Here is a 24,776-nt window from a genome sequence, read left to right as displayed (position 1 = left end):
ATATTATATATATTATATTATGTGCTCAATCATTAAAAAAATACGTAATTTTTTCAAACAAATGATTTTTTATTTTTAAATTTTCCCCAAGTTTTTTTTATTAAAATTTTATTTCCCTTTAAATAAATAAATAAAACTTTTCCTTATATCCCTCTAGGAGTGAGCAGTGAGGAGGAAGGGAAATAGCGTAAATGAATGCGAAATAGAGATCTCTACCTGCTTATGGAACCACATGTTATGCTCTAAGCTCACCACATGGGACAACGAAAGTGAAAATACTCCCAGTACAAAACCTGCCGCATCCCTAGAAAATTCTATTTTTCTCGAGAAACAAACAATTCTACAAACCCTACCTTTCCTAGCCGGATTGCTAGAAACATAAATGGCGGTTTCAGAGGAGGAGTGCTCGAATGCCAAGTCCCGATCGTCGTCTCCTTCAGCAAACGGCGCATACTACCTGGCCAAGTGCGTTCTCAGAGGAAGCGTTGTTCTTCAGGTCGTCTATGGCCACTTCCGCTCTCCTTCCTCCTACGACATCGTTTTTGGCAAAGTTAGCTCTCTCTCTCTCTCTCTCTCTCTCTCCATTCAACCTATTAATATGTTGTCTGTTTTTGGAATTGTTTTTTGTGCTTATGGTGCCATTAGATGTTAGTTGTTATGCCTTTTTTAGTTCTTAAGTTACTTGACTTTTCTGTTTGGTTTCTTAGTTAGTACATGTCAAATGAAAAGAAAAAGAAAAGTTATTTCTTTGGTTAAACGATTTAATTTTGAAGGAGAGCTCGTTTGATGCTTTATTGATTGATAGAGAACTCCTTACTAGCATATTTTACTATTAGTTTAACTCACTGATCTTCTGGGTCGATTACTGGGTTCTCTTATATTCTGATTTTAGAAGCATGGCCTGTACCGGATTGCTTAATTGGCATATAGTGCTCTTTTTTCCTCCTTAAATTATGTTTTGCATCAGGATGGAAGATATGTATGGTAAGGAAATTTATATAAGCAATTCTTTATCATCAGCAATTATAAATGTATCATTTGTGTGGTTAGAAAGTAGATTGTGGTTCTTTCTTTGTACCTTATTTGTCTCCCTCTCTTGACCTCGAGTTATTAGTTTAATCTGACATTGATTGCATTGTGCAGGAGACATCTATAGAGTTGGTAATAATCGATGATGAGGGCATTGTGCAGTCAATTTGTGAGCAACCTGTATTTGGCACAATTAAAGATCTTGCTGTCATACCTTGGAACGACAAGTTCCACGCACGAAGCCCACAGGTTCAATAGTTTCTAAAGTTTGACTTTATTTTGTAACATCTGTTTGTAATCTTTTTATTTTCAAGAACCTAAGGAAAAAAGAAAAATATTGAGTGATGCAGCAAAAAGCCATGTTGTACCATCTGAAGAAACATGTACTTGATAGTAAATATTTTCCATTGCAAGTTATTTATATGGTCGTTCTGAACTTTTTTTTCCCATTTTCTCTTCTGTAGATGCAGGGAAAAGACCTTTTGGCTGTCCTTTCCGATTCTGGGAAGCTATCCTTTCTCACATTTTGCAGGGAAATGCACAGGTTCTGTTTCTATGATCCAGTCATTCTTGCACACGTAATTCTTACTTCTCATTAAGGAAGGCTCATTCTCTTTGTAAGTGACACCTTTTTTTTTTTTTAAATATTTCTTAAGGTTCTTTCCTTTGACACATGTTCAACTTTCCAATCCTGGAAACTCAAGACAGCAACTAGGAAGAATGCTTGCTGTTGATTCCAGGTAAATTACTTTACAAATTATCAATTATACTGGCCAAAGTATAGAAAAGCCTTATTTTAGCAACTTAATCTCTGGACTAATAAGAATTCACAAATAGGATCACTTATGAAACTAGACCGTATTCCATACTCTCTTTTGCTTGTCACAATACTGTATCCTATTCAGAAGTAGTTGCTCGTAGTTATTGTATAATTTTGCTCCCTAAAGGAGCATGTTTGGTAATTACTTTTGGTGACAAGATACTGGTTTTAATGGTTTAGACGATTTTAGGTTATAGACAATAATTACAATAATTTATTATTAAGGAAAAGAAAAGAAAGGAGATTGCAACATGCAGGAGGAAAAAAAATATTTTTAAGAAAGAAAAAGAAGGATGTTGAGTAACACTTAAGGAAACAATTTGATAAGCAATGTCCTCTGGTTAATTTTAATAATGCTAAAAGAAACTCCTCTAAAAGCCCGTGAAGCAGAAACCAAGAAGCCGAGATAGCTGCCTTGTCCAATGACAAATTAAAGGACAAACCTGGTTTTTAAATTGTTGGGCACTACTACTAATTCAGTGGTCCACATCCACATCACTAAGAAAAAGCACAGTTGCAAAGTATTTTGACATCATTTCTACCACTAAGCCGATCCCAACTATTTTAGGATTAAGGCTTAGTTGTTGTTGTTGTTCTACCACTAAATCCTCTCCATTTTCAGCCAACGAAAAAAACCTTCATAAACGTCCATGCACAAAATCTTTCATTTCTCAATAAGGGGAAAAAGGATTTTTAATTTTAATTTTTTAATTATTGTTTTCCATAATTTTATGTTTAAAGTTCATTTCCTTAAAGTAATCCTTTTTAATTGTCCGAAATTAAAATTAATAAAAAAAAATGAAACAAGATTTAAATAAATGGAAAGTGTGATGAATAATCTATGTGGTCCCATGTGCATGTACAGGGTGAAGGTTGTAATTAAGGGTGTATGAAAGGCTTCTTTTTATAGTTATAGCCCCTTAGATGTAGAACCAATAGAGTTATAGGGATTTTTTTTTTTTTTTTGGGGGGGGGGGGGTGGTTGGTGAGAAACATATTTTCAAAGGGTAGGTAAACAAATTCTCAATTTTATTAGCTCAAAGCAATTGTCAATCATAGCAAAAATCTACCAAATATGTAGAGAACCTAGATCTATATATAGAGCATTTGTAATCCTACTAATATTAGGATTAGGAACCACAAATCCAACAATAATTGGGAATTCATAGGTCACATAAAGTCCTAAATAAAATAAAACTGTACTTTCTATATTTCTTCCTAAAATAATTAGTCCTAAAATCCCTACTAATTGTTGCATCATTCCCCCTTGGTTGAAAAAATAAAACTCAATTCCGGAGAGTGGAATTGCAAGTAAGAATCCAAGAGAGAAGATCCAAAGTTTGAAATTCCTCTTTGGTAATCCAACTAGCATCAGAATCGGAATGACCAACCCACTTGACAAGAAATCTGCAGAAACCACCTTGAGAGGAAGTAACAAACTCATCTTGTAACATAGTTTGAATCTCTTTGTTGAGGAAGAGATGACAATTTTGGCACATGTTGACAAGAAAAAATGCTAGAAGGTAATGTAGGAGGCTCCACATTAGCGTCACCCTTAATTAGGGGTGTAAACGAATCGAGTCGAGCAGAGTGTTGAAGAGTTCAGGTTGGGTTCATTAAAATTTTTTCGAATTGAAGCTGAACTCGAGCTTAACTCATATTAAGCTCTAGCTGAATATCCATAAGTTCAAGTTTGGCTTGTTTAGAAAATGAGCTCTAAACAAGCCAAGCCAAACCGAGCTTTTTATCGAACTGACTTCTGAGCAGTTCGTAAATAGCTCGACTTATTTATAGAGTGAGTTTTAAATTTAGGAGTATGAAATTTAAGCTATGTAATTTTAATTAGCTCTCATATAAAAAAACTTAATTTTCGTAAAAATTAAATTTAAATTATAAATAGCCATATTTAATAAAAATATTTTAAATATTTTTACAAATGAGCTTGTTCACGAATCTATTTAACGAGCCTGTTCATGAATCTATTTAACAAGCCTATTCTCAAGCTGACTCACGAGCCTTAAACAAGCCAGCTTACGAGTCTTAACGCGCTGAATACTGTGAAACTTGAGAAACGAGCGTAAAAATTGAACTCGAGCTTGACTCATTTTCTAAATGAGCCGAATTAAGCCGAGCATTTATCGAACTAAACCTCGAACAGCTCGTGAGCGGCAATTTATACCCCTACCCTTAACGTGGCAGTTGAGAATGAATAACACAATATTTGAGCTATTGGTGCTTGTTTGCCAAAATCTTAAGTGATAGGCATCAAAATTTTCGCTACTAGATGCCTTAAATCATTGACTAGTAGCCCAAATACTGAACCAAACACAGGTGATGTCTTTTTAGGCCTCCTTTTCCACAAATTAGTATTCATGGCATGAAGAATTATAGACCAAATAAAGGTCCTTCCCTGAGTGGCACCCTAGCTTTCCCACTTTTATTAGCCAAGTTAACAAGATTGGTCATTAGAGTGGCAAATTAGATGGGAATGGAAGGATTATTGTCTTTGTAGCAATAATTATTTTTTTACTAATCAATCTTGTAAAAAGTTTTTGTTACACAGATATGGCCACAATGATGATCAACTAATTTTCACAAATATGTCAGAGATTAACGTGAAATTTTCCATAAATTTCCTTGTCACATTTTGTTTAAGTTCATGTCTGTGTGAGAGCATAGATTGGAATTATTGGGTAAAAGAATAAGGTGATTTTTTTTTTTTTTTTTTTTTTTGCATTTCCTCATTTTTGGGATAAAGGCTTAGTTGAGTTGAGTATTTGTGTTTGCTCATTGTGCTCCTGAGTTTCTTGCTTTCAAATTGCAGTGGCTGCTTCATTGCTACCAGTGCATATGTGGATCGATTGGCTCTATTCTCCCTTTCTTTATCCGGGGGCAGTGATATCATTGATAAGGTTGATTTCTATCTTTATTCTCTGTCTGCACTCACTTTATAATAGATTGTTTTGAAGTTCAAGTTTTAACAACAAAAGAAGAGTTTATTCTATTAGTTTATTGCAATAACATGAAGATTTCATATGCATGGATGAAAATGTTTTCTTTTGCCACAATTCCAGCAAATATTTTATCCTCCTGAAAATGAGGGACATACGAGTTTCACCAGAAGTGTCCAGAGGCCAATTATCTCTGGTACCATATGGAGCATGTGCTTTATTTCAAGGGATTCTAGCCAACCAAGTAAGGAGCATAATCCTGTACTAGCCATTATTCTAAATAGGTATGACAATTGAGTATGTGTATACTACTGTTTGGGGAACTTCTAATGATGTTTTCCCTTGTCTTGTCAAATGACAAGTAGGAAGAAGCTCTTCCTCATTTGCAGTTTGGCAGTGTTCTGCTGAGAAAATTTTAACATTTAATTTATATTTTTGGTATCCTGTAGGAGAGGCGCACTCCTAAATGAGCTTCTATTATTGGGATGGAACATTAGAGAACATTATATAAATGTTATTTCAGTTTATGTTGAAGCTGGACCAATAGCGCATGATATTCTTGAAGTTCCTCATTCTAATGGATTTGCATTTTTGTTCAGGGTTGGTGATGCTCTCTTAATGGATCTAAGAGATGCTCACAACCCCTGTTGTGTCTATCGGACGAGCTTAAATTTCTTGCCCACTGTAGTGGAGGAGCAGAATTTTGTTGAAGAGCCATATAGGGTTCATGACGTTGATGATGATGGTTTGTTCAATGTTGCTGCATGTGCTTTGCTGGAGCTTCGGGATTATGACCCCATGTGTATTGATAGTGAAGGCGGTAATGTAAAATCAACCTCAAAATACGTGTGCTCTTGGAGTTGGGAACCAGAAATTAATAAAAATCATAGGATGATCTTTTGTATAGACACAGGAGAATTTTTTATGATTGAAATTTCTTTTGATATAGAGGGCCTCAAAGTTAATCTTTCTGATTGTCTGTACAAGGGTATACCATGTAAGTCACTTTTGTGGGTTGATGGTGGTTTTGTGGCTGCTATTGTGGAGATGGGGGATGGGATTGTTCTGAAAGTGGAAAATGGAAAACTACTACATAAAAGCCCTATTCAAAATATTGCACCAATCTTGGATATGTCAGTTGTGGATTACCATGATGAAAAACGTGATCAAATGTATGCCTGTTGTGGTGTGGCCCCTGAAGGGTCATTAAGGATTATTAGGAGTGGCATAGGTGTTGAAAAACTTCTAAGGACTGCACCTATTTATCAAGGCATTACCGGTACCTGGACACTTCGGATGAAAGTAACTGACTTGTATCATTCTTTTCTTGTGCTATCTTTTGTTGAAGAGACCAGGGTGCTGTCAGTTGGAGTGAGCTTCGCTGATGTGACTGATTCAGTTGGTTTCCAGCCTGATGTCTGTACTTTGGCATGTGGACTTGTCGGTGATGGTTTGCTTGTCCAAATTCACCAAACTGCTGTTCAGCTTTGTTTACCCACCAAGGTTGCCCATGCTGAAGGTATACCTCTGTCTTCTCCAGTTTGCACATCTTGGTTTCCTGATAATATGAGTATCAGTTTAGGGGCCGTTGGACATGATTTGATTGTTGTATCTACTTCTAATCCATGCTTTTTATACATTCTTGGGGTCAGATTACTTTCAACTTATCATTATGAGGTGTATGAATTGCAACATTTGAGATTGCTGAATGAGCTATCCTGCATTTCGATACCTCAAAAATATTTGGAACGAAAAAGATTAAGTTCTAGCAATTTTGTGGATGATAATCATGCACCTGCCCTTCCTGTTGGAGTTAACATTGGTAATACCTTTGTTATTGGCACACATCGGCCTTCTGTGGAGGTAGTGTCTTTTCTGCCTGACGAGGGCCTAAAAGTTCTTGCTAGTGGAACAATCTCATTAACAAATACTCTGGGGACTGCTATTAGTGGTTGCATCCCTCAAGATGTAAGGCTTGTACTGGTTGATCGGTCTTATGTCCTTTCTGGTTTGAGGAATGGAATGCTGCTTCGGTTTGAGTGGCCTCCTGCCCCTTCGATGTCTTCATTACAATTACCTTGTTATGGATTTCCAATTGATTTATGCATGGAAAACGCTGGTGGAGGTTTATCAAATATGCCTGCAATGACTTTTGACCCACAGACATGTGCTGTTGACGTAATGAGCAAGACAATGGATGACCTTCCTGTCAATCTACAATTGATTGCCACCCGTCGTATTGGCATTACTCCTGTTTTCCTCGTTCCTCTGAGTGATTCTCTTGATGCAGACATGATTGCACTCAGTGATAGACCATGGTTAGTGCAAACTGCAAGCCACAGCCTCTCGTTTACATCAATCTCATTTCAGCCATCGACTCATGCCACGCCTGTATGTTCGGCTGAATGCCCAAAGGGAATTTTATTTGTTGCAGATAACAGTCTACATTTGGTAAGAGTTATTTTCTGTGTACTGTTTTGATTGCTTAGCTTCATTTTGTCAAGACTAATTATTTTTCAGCTGGTTGAGGCTGTGTTTCGTAAGAAGAGTATTTAGAGTATTATGCTGATGAAAAGTAACTACTTGAAGGTGATTCATTCTAATGTTACTGTTATATAATGAAGTTCTCATCATGTGTATGCTTATTCTGTGTTTATCGACTGATTGATAGTGAATGATGCAGAACAATAAAGAGTGCGAGTTTGATTTCTGTTGTCTGGATTCACGCAATCAGAATTAAGAGCTGATTATTTATGAAATTCTTTTGCTGACTTTTTTTAAATGGGATTTTACTAGTTAATGGCTAATTTCCGTGGATTTTCTGGGGCTGATTAGCTTGTCCAAGTTGGAATTCTCAATTCTGAAGTAATGTGATATCTTGCCAATATACATTTCTACATGCAACATCAGTGAGATTTATCCTTATAAGTATTAAAGGAATGTACAAATGACTGTGTTTGCGTCTCTATTTTGACAGTGATTTGATTTCAATATGGTTTCTAAAATGTTCTATTTTTTCTAACCTATCATGAGAGTATAATTATGAACTGGTGGTCTCAGGGATTCTTTTTAGGTCTTGAATATATTGTCTTCATGTTGGGTTAGTTGGTATTATTCTGCATGGCTATGAGATTAATCTTTGATTTCATGATGTTTCAGGTTGAAATGGTGCACAGTAAGAGGCTCAATGTTCAGAAGTTTCATCTTGGAGGTACCCCACGGAAGGTCCTATACCATAGTGAAAGTAGGTTGTTACTTGTGATGAGAACTGAACTTAGCAATGACACAAGTTCATCTGACATTTGTTGTGTTGATCCACTCAGTGGTTCAGTAGTATCATCTTTTAAACTTGAACCTGAAGAAACAGGAAAATCCATGGAGTTGGTGAGGGTTGGAAATGAACAGGTTTTGGTTGTTGGAACTAGTCTTTCTTCTGGTCCAGCTATAATGCCAAGTGGTGAAGCTGAAAGGTGTATCATCTGATTCATGCCTGTTTGTTTTTACTTTTTAATATGTATATATATATTTTATTAATGACTGGCATAACTTGTATCTTTGCAAAAATTCAAGGTTTTCCCCTCGATGGTTCATTTTATACAATTTCTAAGGGTCTTAATGACAGTGCAATTGATTTTACCAGATTTCTCCCAGTTTATTTTGAATTCATGATTTCCTAACTGGACATTTCTTCAACAGTACGAAGGGTCGTCTAATAGTCCTCTGCCTTGAGCACTTGCAAAATTCAGATAGTGGTTCGATGACATTCTGTTCAAAGGCTGGGTCGTCTTCTCAACGAACTTCACCATTTCGTGAAGTTGTTGGTCATACTGCGGAACAGCTATCGAGCAGTAGTCTTTGCAGTAGCCCAGACGGTAGCTGTGATGGAGTCAAACTTGAAGAAACTGAAGTATGGCAGTTACGATTGGCATATGCAACCAAATGGCCCGGAATGGCACTGGCACTCTGTCCATATCTTGATCATTACTTCTTGGCATCTGCTGGTAGTACTGTAAGTTGCAAAATCATTTATTTGCTTTTAATATGGAGGGGTGAATCTTATGTCATCAATTACTGATAAAAGTATTGGTGTTCTTTCTCAGTTTTATGTATGTGGTTTTCCAAATGATAATCCCCAAAGAGTGAGAAAGTTAGCTATAGCAAGGACACGATTTACAATAATATCATTAACTGCATATTTCACTAGAATTGCTGTTGGTGATTGCCGTGATGGTATCCTTTTTTATTCTTATCATGAGGTAGGTCAATAGCAGTTTTTCTATCAGTAATTTCAGGTTATTGTGAAGTTTGTCGTATTGTCCTGAACTTTGGTTTTTTTTTTTTTTTTTTTCCCTAGGATACTAGAAAACTGGAGCAAGTTTATTGTGATCCATCACAGAGATTAGTTGCTGATTGTGTCCTTATGGATGTTGATACAGCGGTGGTTTCAGATCGTAAGGGAAGCATTGCTCTCTTGTCGTGTTCAAATCTTTCAGAGCGTAAGTCTTAAGTCTGAACTGTATTTAGAAGCAACTGTTATATATATATATATGTGTGTGTGTGTGTTTTTGTATCCTTTTTGTTACTAACCAATGTCTAATCCAATTGATTACTGTCTCCTGTAATTGGATATTGACACTTTTTTATGAAATGGTGATTGGAGCATCATTTTGAGTTCAGGACTGGTAATTTAGGATATAATTGGGACAGATTTCTTGCTGTAATTTTATGTAACTGAGTTCTTAATGTATTCCAAAATGATTATGTTCTTCCTTTCATTGACAATAGATAGGATTATTCCATGCTAAATGTATGCTAGTTTAGGATCAGTTATTGTTCGTGGTCTGTTATATATGTGGCCTAAACCTTCCATTTGGAAAGAATATGAGGGGGGAAGAGAAAATAAGGGAAGGAAAATAGGGAGGGAACATGTTGAGGAAGGAAAATTTATTTTCCTTTTACTTGTTTGGATTTTGCTATGGCATACGACCTAATACTAGCAAATACCTACTTTATAAAAAGAGAGTTACATTTAGTGACTTTCAAAAGTGGGCAACATAAAAGCCAAATCGACTTCCTCTTAACCAGGAAGACAAATAGAGCTCTATGCAAGGATTGCAAGGTCATTCCAGGAGAAGCTTTAACAAGTCAACATAGGTTGGTGGTCTTGGATGTCAAGTTTAGGAACAATTCAAGTAAGGTCAGAAGAAATAGTATAGCTCGAACAAAGTGGTGGGAGTTCAAAGGAGTAAAGCAAGTGAAGTTCAAAAATGAGTTTCTTGAGTCCGAAGTATGGAAGCTAGATATGGAGGCCAATGATATGTGGATACAGATGGCATCAAAGATTAGAGAAGTAGCTAGAAAAGTACTTGGGGAGTCTAAAGGACATGGACCACCCTCAAAAGAGAGATGGTGGTGGAATGAGGAAGTACAAAAGCGTTGAAGAGAAAAAGGGAATGGTATAAGAAATTACCTAAATGTGATAATAATGAGGCATATGAACAGTACAAGATAGCAAAGAAAGAGGTAAAAAAGGCAGTTAGCCAAGCAAGAGCACAGGCCTTTGAAAAGTTATATGAGAAACTTGGAACTAAAGAAGGGGAGAAAGATATTTATAGATTAGCAAGGAGTAGAGAAAGGAAATGTCAAGATCTCAATCAAGTTAGGTGCATTAAGGATAAAGAAGGAAAAGTGTTGGTGAAAGATGAGGACATTAAAGAAAGATGGAGAAATTATTTTAATGATCTCTTTAATAATAGTCAAAATGGAAATAGCGTGAATATAGATTATAGAACAATAGAAAAGAATGTAAATTATACTAGAAGGATTAGATCTTTAGAAGTAAAGGAAGCACTTAAGAGAATGAAAGTAGGTAAAGCCTGTGGACCCGATGAAATACCAATTGAAGTGTGGAAGTATTTGGGAGATATGGGAGTGGCTTGGTTAACTAAATTATTTAATAAGATTCTAAACTCAAAGAAAATGCCTGATGAATGGAGGAAGAGTATTTTAGTATCTATTTTTAAAAATAAGGGAGACATACAGAGTTGCTCAAACTATAGGGGAATTAAACTCATGAGCCATACTATGAAGTTGTGGGAGAGAGTTGTGGAGCATCGACTACGTCATGATACTTCTATCTCTCTCAATCAATTTGGTTTCATGCCTGGTCGTTCAACTATGGAAGCGATCTTTCTCATTAGAAGCTTGATGGAGAAATATAGAGATGGGAAGAAAGATCTACACATGGTTTTTATTGATTTGGAGAAGGCTTATGATAGTGTTCCAAGAGAGGTCTTATGGAATGCGTTAGAACAAAAGAGGGTATCTATTAGGTATATACAAGTATTGAAAGATATGTATGAAGGAGCAACTACTATTGTGCGCACAGTGGGAGGGGACACGAGATTTTCCGATCTCAATTGGATTACACCAAGGATCAGCCATAAGCCCTTACCTTTTTACATTAGTTTTAGATGAACTGACGAAACATATACAAGAGAGTATTCCTTGGTGCATGATGTTTGCGGATGATATTGTTCTGATAGATGAGACACGAGAAGGAGTCAATAGGAAGCTAGAACTTTGGAGAAGTACTCTAGAGTCAAAGGGCTTTAAGTTAAGTAGAACGAAGACAGAATACATGCATTGCAAGTTCAGTGAAGGCCAAACTGGTGATAGGGAAGGAGTTAGTTTGAATGGAGTGGCACTGTCCCAAAGTAATCACTTTAAATATCTAGGCTCAGTCCTTCAAGTAGATGGGGGATGTGAGGAGGATGTTAGTCATAGGATTAAAGCCGGATGGTTGAAGTGGAGACGTGCCACGGGAGTTTTATGTGATCGTAAGATTCCCAATAAATTAAAAGGAAAATTTTACCGCATGCCATACGACCGGCTATGCTATATGGTAGTGAGTGTTGGGCCTTTGAAAGAGTCCTACGATCTATGATAAGAGTTGCAGAGATGAGAATGTTAAGGTGGATGAGTGGCCATACTAGACTAGATAAAGTCCGTAATGAAAGTATTAGAGAAAAGGTAGGAGTGGTGCCAATTGAAGATAAGTTGAGAGAAGGGAGATTGAGGTGGTTTGGTCATGTGAAGCGTAGACATACGGAGGCTTCAGTTAGACAAATAGAGCACATTAGGCTAGAGGATAGAAAGAAAAAAAGGGGGTAGACCTAAATTGACTTGGAGGAGAGTAGTACAGCATGACTTAGAAGCATTACACATTTCTGAGGATTTAACCCAAAATCGTTCAGAGTGGAAAAAGCGAATCCATATAGCCGACCCCAAATTTTTGGGATAAAGGCTTAGTTGAGTTGAGTTGAGTTGTTTGGATAAAATTTTAGAGGGCTGAAAAAGAAAGTAATTATATAATAAGTGAAATTTTATTTGTCCTTAATTATTTTTTCCTAGAAATATTTGTTTATAGGGTAAATACAAAATCTTCATTTCCTACCACTCTCCTCCTACATTTCGCTCTATTTCCTTTCCCATAGTTTCTGCTTTTCGAAACATAGTAAAATGGAAAATTAAGGAAATTAATAAGTCATATTTATTCTGCTAAAAATTTTAGGTTTCTCTGGCTGTGAGAACTGTAGTTTGTCAATTTGTTTTGGGACAATAACAGTCTATGCATGAAATTTGGTTGATGAGGAACCTAAAGTATGGACAAGGCTTAGTATTACTCCATTTATAGACTATGGAAATTAATAAGAGCAATAATAATAGTGGACTAATGAAAAGAAGAAGAAAAAGAATGCAGAAGTGTTCTAAGCACACTTATTTTGCTTCTTAAATTTAATTTCCCTGTTTGGTGTAGTTGAGTAATAAAATTGTTGGCTTTCCTCATATCTCATAGCACTTTGTTCCAGGTAATGCAAGTCCAGAATGCAACTTGACTTTGAGTTGTGCATATTATATGGGTGAAATAGCCATGAGCATAAAGAAGGTAAATCTTTTTTTTTTTTTTGCCAACACTTGCTGTGTGGAGGCATTTGGTAATAAAAACTAGATTTTGTGCAAGTCCGGTTAATTATCTCAAAAGTAAAGGATATGATTGTTTTATTTCCAGAGAACCAAGAAAATTAAAAATAAAAAAGATACAATTGTTCACATACTCATTAGTCTTTGAGGATGTGGTCCTTGCCATGGTCATTTGAAACTAGAAAATGAAGGGATTTCATAACTTAGTTGAAGAGTGTCACTTAAAAATAGAGTCGTTTTAACGCTTCATATCTGGCATCATATGATACTAATTGAACATTATGATAAATTCTTTATATCTTTATTTGGGAAAGTTCATAGAACTGTATGCTTGGAATAAGCTTGTCCAGCTTGGAGTTATTCTCGTCTGAAAAACCTTGAATAACTATTCAGCAGTTAAAGAGGGTAGAAGTAGATGGTTTGAACTTGTGTATTGTTGATCAATAAGATTCATTAGTGTAGAGGTTTGAGCGTAGTGAAGTTGTAGGAGATAAAATAAGGTAAGAGGCAAGCCTAGGATGACTTGCGGAAGTAGTGAGATGAATTTAGTGGATCTGGATTTTATTTATTCAGAACCTTTTGAGAAGTGGGCTGTGAAAATTTCAATTTTTGAAAAGAACAGCACGTCAAATAGGTTATGTGGATTATGTTGACATATGATAATTAGGACTGAATATTTAGCTGTTGCAACTGCTGGTTTTCATGAATTTGATCTGCATTATTCATGGAATGATATTTTATCTTAGTTGCAGATGAGGAATAATGCATTTATTCAAGAATCTTTATCCTATCATTTTATGGGGATTGCTGAAATAGACAAAGTGTTACTTATGTATGACATGGTGCCCCCCCGCCCCTCCTCCTCTCCCTCTCTCTTTCTCTCTCTATTATGGTGATTCTACTACTTTTAAGATGGCATTTGATTCATGGATGATGTGGCACCCTTTGGTTTCACTTTTGTAGAGATCTAAAAAGGTCTGACATATTACACAATCAATAAATTGCCAAATTTCATATTCATATTTCCTAATATATTATATGTTTTAAGCTTTAATATCAAAAGCATGCCTCTAATAATACAAAATGTTAAAACAAAAACCATAAAGAACATACTATAATTTAAAATTCTAGATGCATTGTTCAGTTTTAGTCATTATGTCATGCAAATTCAAAATCTTAAATCTCTAGTCATCGTGTGGATGCCAAAAGGCGAAAACAAATCTGGTTAGATTTTTTTTTCTTTCTCAAATAAAAAAAAAATTCTTGCCTTTTTCTCGCCTGGGGGCACCTAGTGACGCCTTGCCTAGGTGCCTGGGCAGTGCCTAGTTGTAGGCGCCTCGCCTAGAGGCTTCCCAGGCAAGGTGCCTGGATTTCACCTTGCCTGGGCACCTAGGTGAGCGCCTGGGCGCCTCTTGACAACACTGTTTAGAAGACCAAATTAAATCGTGGTTATCTGAACAACAAGAAATTACAAGTCCACAGTTTTCCATGCAGACTTTGATGCATAGACAATTTACACAAGACAAATGTCATCCTTGTCGACATGAATGACTACTTGAGTCAACACAAAATTCCATGCTAAAAAAAGTGGGTAGCAACGGTAAGGAGAACTAATGGAGAAAGATTTTAGCTTTAGTGGATTCAGCCTGCTATTTTTCTTTATGCCTTTTGTGCCTCTTTTTTACTAGAATTCCACATATCCTAGTCCTTGTTGATTTAAAATGATCCTGGCTGATTATAATTCCTCCATGATGTGGATTTATAATGAGCTTGTACGACTTGTATAATAACATTGATTCTCTAGAAATATTGGATATAATCATATGAAACTCAATGAGTTCTCTCATCCAATATCAGGAAATAAAACATTGAATAGGGAATATTTTAATTGATTATAGTTCCACCACAATGTGGATTTGCAATGGTCTTTATGAATCTTCTGTACCTGTATCCCCTTGCATCTTTTGAACCTAAGTAGTTGATTAATGTTTGTTTATCCTTTCAGAAAATCAGTTTTTGTGGCAGTAAAACTGAGGTGGTTGTTCATTGAACATATTGATTTTTATGGCTAGTCCCCCAGCTTTATCCCCTTGAATCTTTTGAACCTAAGTAGTTGATTAATGTCCATTTATCCTTTTAGAAAATCAGTTTTTGTGGCTGTATAACTGAGGTGGTTGTTCATTGAACATATTGATTTTTATGGCTAGTCCCCCAGTTAATGATTGTCAATTATATTTTTTACAGGGATCATTTTCATATAAACTCCCCGCTGATGATGTGTTGATAGGATGTGATGGTTTTGGTGTGAATATTGATGCCTCAAACAACACTATAATGGCTAGTACACTTTTGGGAAGCATAATAGTGTTCATTCCTTTGACAAGGTATAAATTCATGTTTTTCTGGAAAAGATGATACTTTTTGAAAAAAAAAAAAATTGTAGATGGATTTGGGGGTATCCAATGATGGTAAAGTGGTGCTGTTGGTCAATTCTCTCTTGCACAAATGATTTTTTGAATTAAGCGTACAAAGATTGGCATTGAAGAGATCATTTTAGAATTATGGTTTTAAAGATTTCCTTTGAGGACATCCCAAAGAACTTATTAATCGGAAAACACCTCAGTTACTTTTTTTATGATAGTTTAAATTGGAGGATCACACAACTGTTGACTTGGGCAGGATTGCCAACCAAGCACTAAATGGGTAATGTCCTCCTTGTGGTTATTAAGCAGTCCACAATTACGAAATTGCCTAGTATCGCCAGGTAGTCCCTATTTGGCGAAGTGTAAGATTAATGCTTTCTTTTTCTTTTTCTTTTTCTTCTGGAAGCCAATATGTAATTTCTTTTAATACTGGGACTATGAGGAGAGTTTGGGGAAACTTTATTTGGTTTTGCTTAAGTTATTTAGAGTGCCAAAGTTTTTTCTTTTGTGGAACAAATCTGTGTGAGTTGTTGGGTAGTTCTCTTGGTGTCATGTTCTTTTAAGAGCTAATAATTTTTAGAGTGTAATGGGCCAAATGAAAGTCCGGTGAGGTCTTTTTGGATTGAACAGCTTAGAGTTTGGGGAAGTGGGGCTGGCTCATGGGTTCTGAATTGACTCTATTTGGCGCTGGTAAATCTTTTTTTTCTTTTTGAATTTTATTCTCAATAAATGCATCTTTATTATTATTATTATTATTTTTAATTACAGGGAAGAACACGAACTCCTAGAAGCTGTCCAAGCCAGACTTGTGGTTCATCCTTTGACTGCTCCAATTTTAGGAAATGATCATAGAGAGTTCCGTAGCCGTGAAAACCAGGTAAGGAAGTTTATTTTGATGTTTGTGATGGCACAAAGATGTCGTTTCTTTGGTCTTTGGTATTTTTTTATATGTTATCCTTATCTATAGCTTGTAGACTTTTATAAATATGTGATATTATTTGATAAAGTAAAAATATTTAATTATCAATATGTTACTTATTTTAAAAGTGAAGCAATAGATATAGAGTGCGGCTACTATAAGCTTGATCTTATATAAGAATGAGTCTAACAACCTTTAGATTAAATATTTTTAATGAGATTTGTACACTCATTATTGCAATTATTTGCACGTTTTAATTGATTTTGCACAAATCTTAATATAAATATTTAAGGATTATTAGACTCGTTCTTATGTTAGTTTGAGCTTGTATTATATTTATATATATCCAACATATCCTGTATTGGTTTTGCAAGAATTGCCTAGTGCTGTGTCTGTGTCATGAGACTTTTCATTTTCCAAGACTTCTGTTATAATGTTACGATTTGACGGGGGGTTCTCTATTCTGAATTCCAATGAACAATGAAGTTCTTTTCATTATAAGCAGGAATTTTTGTAATTTTCAGTGTAGTTGCTCTTTAGGGTCTTATCTGTGATCTCTCATAAGAATACGAAGCACCTTGTCATGGACCCCATGCATGAGCGCCTGTTATGTTCTGTTATTTTTTCTTACACTATGATCGACAGGTTGGAGCACCTAAGATGCTTGATGGTGATGTGCTGGCTCAATTTTTGGAGCTAACAAGTGTACAACAAGAGGCGATATTGTCATTACCTCTTGGTCAACTGGATACTGTTAAAACAGGTTCAAAATCTCCTCTCCCTATCCCAGTTAATCAAGTCGTGCAACTCCTTGAGCGGGTTCATTATGCTCTCAATTAAATAGATCTTTCATCTCACTAATTTGGTTGCTGTGGTTGGAGCAATAAAATTTTCAAAACCAACAAATTTCATGGGGTTTTTATTTTAAATTGCCCCATGAAACCCTTAAACCCAAGTATCATGATTAGTATTCAAACCTGGCTGCAAGATGGAAGCTGTTATTATCTTGAAGCTAACTGATACAGACATGAAGCCAAAAGTTCATATAGTCGCTCGATATCTGGAGTTCATTGAAACATCAGTGGAGTTCATATGTAGAACAGGTGTGAAATCATTATTTTAATTTCAAGCGAGTTTAACACCCCCCCATCATGTCTAACCTTTGTATTATAGCTATTCATATTTCTTGTGGTGTGGGAAGGCCATAGGAAATATGATTATGTATTGTAAGTTCATGATCTACAAATATAGACAATGGTTCTTGTAAAGTTCTTGCCTGCGTTACAATTCATAATATTCTTTGTGCATAAATCTAATGTTCCCTATTTTAAAAAGTTACCTAAAATCTCTTACTTTGCAGTTATGTTCATTTTCTGTGAGGTGATGAAACTAACCTTGTGTCTGTTTGCTACTGGAGAGTCAAAATTGTTTTTTTTTTTTTTTTTTTAATTATTTCAGATATTATTACTTGGATTATAGCAATTCAACCAGCTAATTAGATCCTATTCTTGTACTAATGTCGAAAACCCAATGTAAAAGAGAACATCACTATTGAAAAAAGTAATTTAAAAAAAAATTATTTTATTATTTTAATATTTTTATAATTAAAATTTATTAAATTTAATTTGAAATTATTTTTTAATATTTTCTAATTAATATATTTTCAAAAAAACAGCTAACAGCGGGTCCTTAATTTTTATGTTTTCATACACCTTAAAAGAACTTTCTAGTTTGAAAATCGTGGAACACTTTACTTCTCTTAGCATGAACTTGCACCGCATAGTGTAGTCTGGTAGTGGGTGGCGGCTTCCTTCAGACTCGGTGGAACCCTAGAAGAATACAATGGAAACATCACAAAATTCACATGCAAAGAAGAAACAAGCGTACGAACCAATCTCGCATGATATTTACAACTCAAAAACAGCTACAAATCAAATGCCACTCCAGTTCAGAAGCCACTAAAACCTTCAACAACAACTATCATACTTCACTTGATAGTATTTCTAGGCTTTACTTGATGTAATTAGATCTCGCTTCTGTATTCCTCATTGTATGACCTCTCCCTCTCTCTCTCTCTCTCTCTCTCTCTCTCTCTCTCTCGTGCAGGCACATCACAGGCTTTCCGCCGGCTAATTTATAGTTTTAAGTAAGAAAAACCAGAACAAATAAAATAATGAACAAAACGATCAAAAATAAAATCATCATGATCTGTCCCTTTGCACCGGCTTTCTTCATTACCATAGCTACTTTTTTCTGCAAGTATAAGATGAGCAAGTACTTGTCATCTGAAGAAGAAAAGCAGATCCTCTTTGATACGAAAGCTAAACAGAATATTACCTGAACAAAATCGAGACGATTTGATGTACTGTCCATTTCCATACCCAAATCGTCTATAATCTTTTCCTGCAGCATCAAAGGTTTTGATTTTAGCACTTAAACTCAGGATAATTGTAGTCTGTTTATTGAGATTTCTTTGAAAATTGCTTGTAAAATAATACGAGCACTAATAACTTTCGTGCAAGTTTATGCCATATGGATTGAGTTAGACACAAAAATCTAACCTGTGCAAGGAGTTCTTCATGTATAGTAAGCCCAACACCTCCAATTCGCTCCACACTTGCACTAAGCTCATCCAACTCCTCATCCTGTTGCCTGAATAACCAACAATCATAAAGTTATTGAGTACAGGACAAATATGAAGACCTTCGAATTCTTTAGTAACATTAAATCATTATTATTTCTACCATGCAGAAATCAACACTTGCTACACCAGTAACAGAAACCTCCATCAGTCCGTCCCCAAAGCTTAATGCAGCAGCAAAAGATTAGCTCTCGTTAACTTGAAACGAATGAGAGAATGAGTCAAAATTTTGCTAGTTCTTGTTTTATTCAAAATCTTGTTAGTTATATGCACATCAAAACAACCAGGAAATAATCACCCAAGATTGTACATTCTATAGCCAGTTAAGATTTCTATAAAGGGAGGTGAATTCACTTTGAGAACGATGAGGTTTAGCCTATTAATGTTTAAAAGACAAAAACTGATTGACACCATTTCTAAAACCTCAAGAAGTACGAACCAATTTAGTCTTTAAAACTATACATGTAAACAAGTAAATTCTTTTCATCTAACCCCCAACGAGACACTTAACTGTTACAAAAACAACTATGCATTTAAACAAACGAGTGCTGATTTTTTCTGATATCAACTGAAGTACTTGCCGATATATATATATATATATGAGAGCTTGAGGAGAAATGAGGAAAAGATTACTTTATAAGAAGCAATTGTCTATCTGATTCTGATTGTATAAAATCATCATCTTGAGCATATGGGTTGGATTTATCTTTCTGATGAGAATTTTGCAGCCTAATTAACTCTCTGCGCATTCCATTTACACTGGTAGTCCCATTAGTATTCACCTCTTTTCCAGCTACAACTGCTTTCTTCACATTGCCCACCTGATAAAGTGATGCAATCCTTCAGGAAATGCATACAGAGAAAAGCCAAAGCCTAAGGCTCTAATTGTGTCACATCATCCAAAATTTAGAACATAGCAAAAACAACATGTAAAATAAACAATCCAAGTAAATATGGTCATAGGGAAATTTTGTTATGCCAATTAGCAAATAAAAATTAAGGCACATCGCTCTCAGAAAATGAAGAAACATTAAAAGAAAGAAAATACATTCACATTTCTGTAGTCTTTTCAATATAAAAATTATGCAGATGATACCTGAACACGAGCAGTGCTAGTCCATCTCCTTCGTTTTTCAAGCTCTACTTCATCAATCCCATACCAAGAAGGATCTCTAGCTGCTACAGCAATTGCTTTGTCTAGCTCATCCACCTTCCAATCATGACGAAAGTTTTCAGCAATTGCAGATAGCAATTAAATTGCTTAATTAAAAGACACACAGGCATATGGAGGAAGAGCACTTTGGTTCCTATCTTTAAGAATAAAGGAGAAACTAAAAGCTTTACAAATTACCGAGACATTAAACTAATGAGTCACACGATGAAGTTATGCAAAAGAGTGATTGAACGCAAATTTAGGGATACTACTAAGTTATTAGGGAACTAATTTGGCTTTATACCTGGTAGATATACAACAAAACCTATTTTTCCATTAAGAAGATCAATTGAAATTTATAAGGAGAAGAAGAAAAATCTCTACATGGTATTCATTGAAGAAAAGGCATATGATAGACTACCGATGGAAATTCTTTGATGGGTACTGGAGGAAAAAGGAATCCATCTCAAATATATAAATGCCACTAAGGACATGTATGAGGGGCAGTCACAGATGTAAGAACAGCAGAAGGGAACGGACGAATTGCTAATAACAGTGAATTTACATTAGGGATTAACTTTGAGCACGTACCTATTTACCTTAGTCACATTCAAGATGATGTCCCATGGTACATGTTATTTGAAGAGGATATTGCCTTAGTGGATGAAACTAGTGAAAAAATTAACCAAAAGTTGGTTGTGGAGTACTCTTGATAGCAAGGGTTTTAGAATAAGTAGAAGTAAGAATATATGCATTGTAAGTTTAGCTCTCGTGAAAGATATGGAGATGAGATTCGACTGGATGAAATTTTGGTGCCAAAATACAACCAATTTAAGTATTTAGGTTCTATCAGTCAAAAGAATGATGTAATAAATGAAAGTGTAACTCATAGGATTAAAACATGATAGATGATATGAAAAAGTGCAACGGTTGTGCTATGCGCCCATAGGATCCCTGGCAAAGTAAAAGGTAAGTTCTATAAAAATATGATCAAGCTAACTATGTTGTATGAGAGTGAATCAATGGCATCTGAGGTGCAACATACCCACAAGATGAATATTGTAGAAATACAGATGTTAAGATAAATGTCCAATAACACGATAATTAATAAAATTAGAAATAACTATATCTGCTAAACAGTACATGTAGCACGCATCGAGGATAAAATGAGAGTGAGCAAGGGTCAATTAAGATGGCCTGATCATGTCCAACATAGAGCATCAAATTCTCCAATATGGAAGTGTAATAAGTTAGTGGTGGAGAAGTGAGAGACCTAACGTAATGTGAAGGGAAGTAATATCAAAATATTTACAATTTTTTGGATATTGATGCCGAATGGGTTCAAATAGAGTTGCATAGCAAAAAAAAAAAAAAAAATCCGTGCAGCCAACTCTAACTAGTTTGATACAAAGTCTTAGTTGTTGTTATTATTGTTGTATCAATAGAGTTGTGCAAGTAAAGGAACACTAAGAAAAAAATAGGTTAATCAACTTAGGATTACAGCCAACTTATCTTTTAACTGGCTCTATAAGAAGTCAACCAAGAAAAGAAATTGGTTACAGACTTACCAAAGAAATAAGGAAAACTTCTCCAAGTACAATATACTGATATCTATTACCTGCCACTCAATGCTCTCACAACCGGCAACTAGCTTCTTTGTGAGATGCATTTGGTCTTCAGGATCAGAAGAAGCCCGTTCCCATTGGTGAAAAGTAGATAGCAGCTTATCAATCTAACAAAGACACCAAAAAAAGGTGGAGGGTTGGGGAGATCAGCCCAATAGAAAATATCCTATAGAATTGCAAAAAACATTCACCACAAATATATGCAAATATTGAATTGGAACGATTTTCAAAAAAGCTTAAAGGCATTTGTATGCAATAAAGTTATGCATGAAGGAACAAGGGATTTTTCCTCTTATTATTATTATTATTATCCAGTGGGGATAGGGAGTTAAGGATTCAAGAGATAGTGAGATTATGTAACATATTATAGGCCTTTTCTTTAAAAATGAAAGGTTCAGTAGTAATTATCACATCATTGGTTATTGATTATACCAAAAGAGGAAAAAAATCTGTATAGACAACAAAATCCAAAGCAGTTCAACAGACACATTATTAGCAAAAATAGAGCAGTACTTTTTTTCCTGCATTCTTCTCTAACACATTCTATTATCAGAAAAAGAAAAAAAAAAGAAGCTAAATAAATGAGCTACGCAATTGCATTATCTAATGAACTAAACAAAAAATGCAAACATCAAAAAGATCACCACTGACATGTATCCAGTACAAAAGTGTCCTTGATATCTTCCTGGGCTACTATTACATTGTAACTAAAAATGACATCGACCATAAATTAAATACAAACACACTCACATATGTGAGCTATATTGCAAGAAAAAGCAAAAAAATCTACAATTAATATGACAAAAAAACTTACAGACTCTTGAATTTCCTCTTTCACGATATAAAATGGATCTTGAGCTGAAGACATCTTGTTACCAATAACTATAGTTATCTATGCACACAAAACAAGCATCAATGAGAAATAATATATGAACAACATTGTGCGTGCTAGTGTGTTCAGCAAAGTATCAAATTATGTTATCAACAGAAATGCTTATTCATTTCAAATGTGAGAATCAATACAAACACCCAAGCATCAATTGATAAAGTATTTGATCCCACCAAAATCTAGTATGCAAAATGGTTTCTTCCAATAGTTTTGGCTACAGATTTTATGCTGGAGTTTCTAAGTTCAAAGAACCAAAGCATTAATGACAATTCTTATTAAGGCACTCAGAACTGAACATCATGCAACATAGAACACAATAATTGATGCTATTCACATAAGTCCTGTTCTTCAACACTTTCACACAATTAACACAATAAAAACACTTCTCTTCAATCAAAACCTCAAAATGAGAAGTCAGGCAGTACCTTTCATTAACAGAGCTACTGTTCTTTTAGAGAATAGATTGAATTTAAACAGGAACAGCTTGACCATTCATAGCTAAAATAAAAAAAAAAAAATCAAAACGCAATCTACCTATTCACATGGTCAATTCAAAATACGATCAAATAACACCAGTAATTTAAATTTCAAATCACTTACAGTGAAGGTAGAACCCAATTCGATCAAGAAAGCAGTCCCAATTCTAGAGATCCAACAACTCAGATCAAAACAATTGGTATTGTTTAAGAGCCAACGAAGGTATCGCCGGTGAGCGAGAACGGAGGAAGCTACACGAAACGGTGGAAACGGGAGAAGGTGGGTAAGGCGGAGACTTGATTTTTAGTTTAAGATGGGCTTCACAGAACTCAGCCCAGCCCATATAAACTCAAGTATTAAAGGTTAAGGGTAATTTGGCGGTGGTAAACTTAAATTTTAACATTAGTTCAAATTTCACCACCATTACAATTATATAGTTTTAATTTATTTAATAAATTAATATAAATAAATTGATAGTAATTAATTTTAAATGTAAAATCTAATTTAATTATTATTTATTATTTTATACACTTAACATATCTTTTTTTAACTATATTTTATATTATAATCATAAGATAAACATAAATATTTATCAAAGGTTTTTTTTTTTAAATTATATATATTAAAAATATTTATCATCTAATATTTTAAATTTATTTGTTATATAAAAATAAATTACTTTCTATAAAATTAAAATGTAAAGGGAGTTACAAGCCGAAGTTCAGGTTTCGAGACTTGGGAATTGAATTCATTGATTCAATTGTAAATCATAGTTTCAACAAAAATTTCATATAAAAGGTATTGAGAATTCTTTTTATGATGAGTGAATTTTGGGTAATTTATGATTTTTTTTCTAAATTTTGATGAATTAATTTTTATACTTTTAAAATTAAATAGTTTAGTCTCTAACATTTTTGATAAATTGATACAATAATATCTATCATTAATTTATTATTAATTCGATTTTTAAAATGAAATAATCAAATCTTTAATTTTTTACGAAATTAATAATTTAGTTCATATATTTTTAAAATAAAAGATTAACTTAATGGTAAGAATTAGTGTTCATTTATTGAAAAATTAAATAATAAATTATTAAATTATAAAAATAAAATAATTAAATTATATATTTCACTAAAAATTACAGATTAAATTGTAAATTACCTTAAACTATTTGATTATTCCCTCTCTGTTCTCACTATACGTGGTTGTTGAATGCATGTTCATGTAATACCTGTTAGGGAATAAGATGATAGGAACTATGAATTAAATTAAACACTAATGTGACGGATGTAACATTTAGACGTACATGTTTTATGCAGTTTACTTATAATTTTATTTTATTTTTTATTACTTAAATTACATTTAAAAAATATATGTCATTAATTTTTTATTTTAATTAGGTCAATAAAAAAGATAAGTTTTAAATTTTGTGAATGTTTAGTTTAAAAAATAAATAAATTTTAATTCTAGGAATTCAGTTATATGGAATTGATTATAATTAGAATAAATTCTTATCAAATTTGATAGCATTTGAAATTATTTCTATAAAACTTACATAAAAAGACTAAAATACCCATATTAAAAAAATTTATTAGGTATAAGATTTTTTGATAAAGCAGAAAATTATAATTTTTTAACTTTTACTCTAGGTGGTAGATTAGGAAATGAGAAGATGAGTGTGGTAAAATTGCTTTTCATAGTTGTAAAAATCTCTACTTAAAAAATGTGGAGCGAGGACAAACTTTGATAGCAGATCATGAGTATTGTAGTGTAGTCGAGTGAGGTACTCACAAGCCTTTTCTTTTTTTTTTTTCTAAAGACTAAATTAACTCAGGTAACCTATACAAGTTTTGAAAATAGTAG

The 24,776-nt window shown here is 34.3% G+C and overlaps 2 protein-coding genes across 7 annotated transcripts; one reads left to right on the top strand and one right to left on the bottom strand.

Annotated features, from left to right (window-relative positions):
• The first annotated feature begins 160 nt into the window (after window positions 1-160).
• Window positions 161-17,436, top strand: LOC110650510 (uncharacterized). 5 transcript variants are annotated; one of them, XR_002493975.2, is made up of 15 exons: window positions 161-550; window positions 1,144-1,278; window positions 1,494-1,573; window positions 1,686-1,769; window positions 4,674-4,761; window positions 4,924-5,084; window positions 5,250-7,251; window positions 7,960-8,270; window positions 8,497-8,809; window positions 8,901-9,056; window positions 9,155-9,296; window positions 12,672-12,748; window positions 15,028-15,167; window positions 15,463-15,896; window positions 15,975-16,079. XR_002493975.2 is itself a non-coding variant. In XM_021805509.2 (15 exons), the coding sequence occupies exons 1-15, from the start codon at window positions 383-385 to the stop codon at window positions 16,963-16,965; spliced, it is 4,161 nt and encodes a 1,386-aa protein (XP_021661201.2). In that variant the 5' UTR covers window positions 162-382; the 3' UTR covers window positions 16,966-17,436. The 5 variants fall into 5 exon arrangements, 4 of the variants coding, with proteins under 4 accessions (XP_021661202.2, XP_058003307.1, XP_058003306.1 ...); XM_021805509.2 differs by lacking the exon at window positions 15,463-15,896 and adding an exon at window positions 16,771-17,436 and having other exon boundaries at window positions 162-550; window positions 15,975-16,083; XM_021805510.2 differs by lacking the exons at window positions 8,901-9,056; window positions 15,463-15,896 and adding an exon at window positions 16,771-17,436 and having other exon boundaries at window positions 15,975-16,083.
• Window positions 17,437-18,009: 573 nt separating this feature from the next.
• LOC110650509 (syntaxin-61) lies at window positions 18,010-23,224 on the bottom strand. Of its 2 annotated transcripts, XM_021805507.2 has the most exons (8): window positions 23,034-23,224; window positions 22,359-22,436; window positions 21,538-21,651; window positions 19,863-19,976; window positions 19,400-19,587; window positions 18,687-18,777; window positions 18,463-18,528; window positions 18,010-18,378 (listed from the first exon to the last, which is right to left on the bottom strand). In XM_021805507.2, exons 2-8 carry the CDS (start codon window positions 22,410-22,412, stop codon window positions 18,268-18,270), a joined length of 738 nt encoding a protein of 245 aa, XP_021661199.2. In that variant the 5' UTR covers window positions 22,413-22,436; window positions 23,034-23,224; the 3' UTR covers window positions 18,010-18,267. The 2 variants fall into 2 exon arrangements, with proteins under 2 accessions (XP_021661199.2, XP_021661200.2); XM_021805508.2 differs by lacking the exon at window positions 22,359-22,436 and having other exon boundaries at window positions 23,034-23,223.
• Between the last annotated feature and the right edge of the window lie 1,552 nt (window positions 23,225-24,776).

The sequence above is a fragment of the Hevea brasiliensis genome, chromosome 5 (assembly GCF_030052815.1).
Source record: "Hevea brasiliensis isolate MT/VB/25A 57/8 chromosome 5, ASM3005281v1, whole genome shotgun sequence".
Classification (NCBI taxonomy): domain Eukaryota; kingdom Viridiplantae; phylum Streptophyta; class Magnoliopsida; order Malpighiales; family Euphorbiaceae; genus Hevea; species Hevea brasiliensis.
Note: the sequence above shows the minus strand (reverse complement) of the source record. Positions and strands in the feature narration are given on the sequence as shown.

Bases quoted from the DNA above. Each gene is read 5' to 3' on its own strand.
- LOC110650509 (XM_021805507.2), bottom strand. From the start codon at position 22,412: ATGTCTTCAGCTCAAGATCCATTTTATATCGTGAAAGAGGAAATTCAA. The intron at 19,588-19,862 runs GTATCATCTGCA...TCACTTTATCAG, and splicing joins CTAGCACTGCTCGTGTTCAG to GTGGGCAATGTGAAGAAAGC. The intron at 18,778-19,399 runs GTAATCTTTTCC...TTGGTTATTCAG, and splicing joins AGACAATTGCTTCTTATAAA to GCAACAGGATGAGGAGTTGG.
- LOC110650510 (XM_021805509.2), top strand. From the start codon at position 383: ATGGCGGTTTCAGAGGAGGAGTGCTCGAATGCCAAGTCCCGATCGTCG. The intron at 12,749-15,027 runs GTAAATCTTTTT...TATTTTTTACAG, and splicing joins TAGCCATGAGCATAAAGAAG to GGATCATTTTCATATAAACT. The intron at 16,084-16,770 runs GTAAGGAAGTTT...TATGATCGACAG, and splicing joins TCCGTAGCCGTGAAAACCAG to GTTGGAGCACCTAAGATGCT.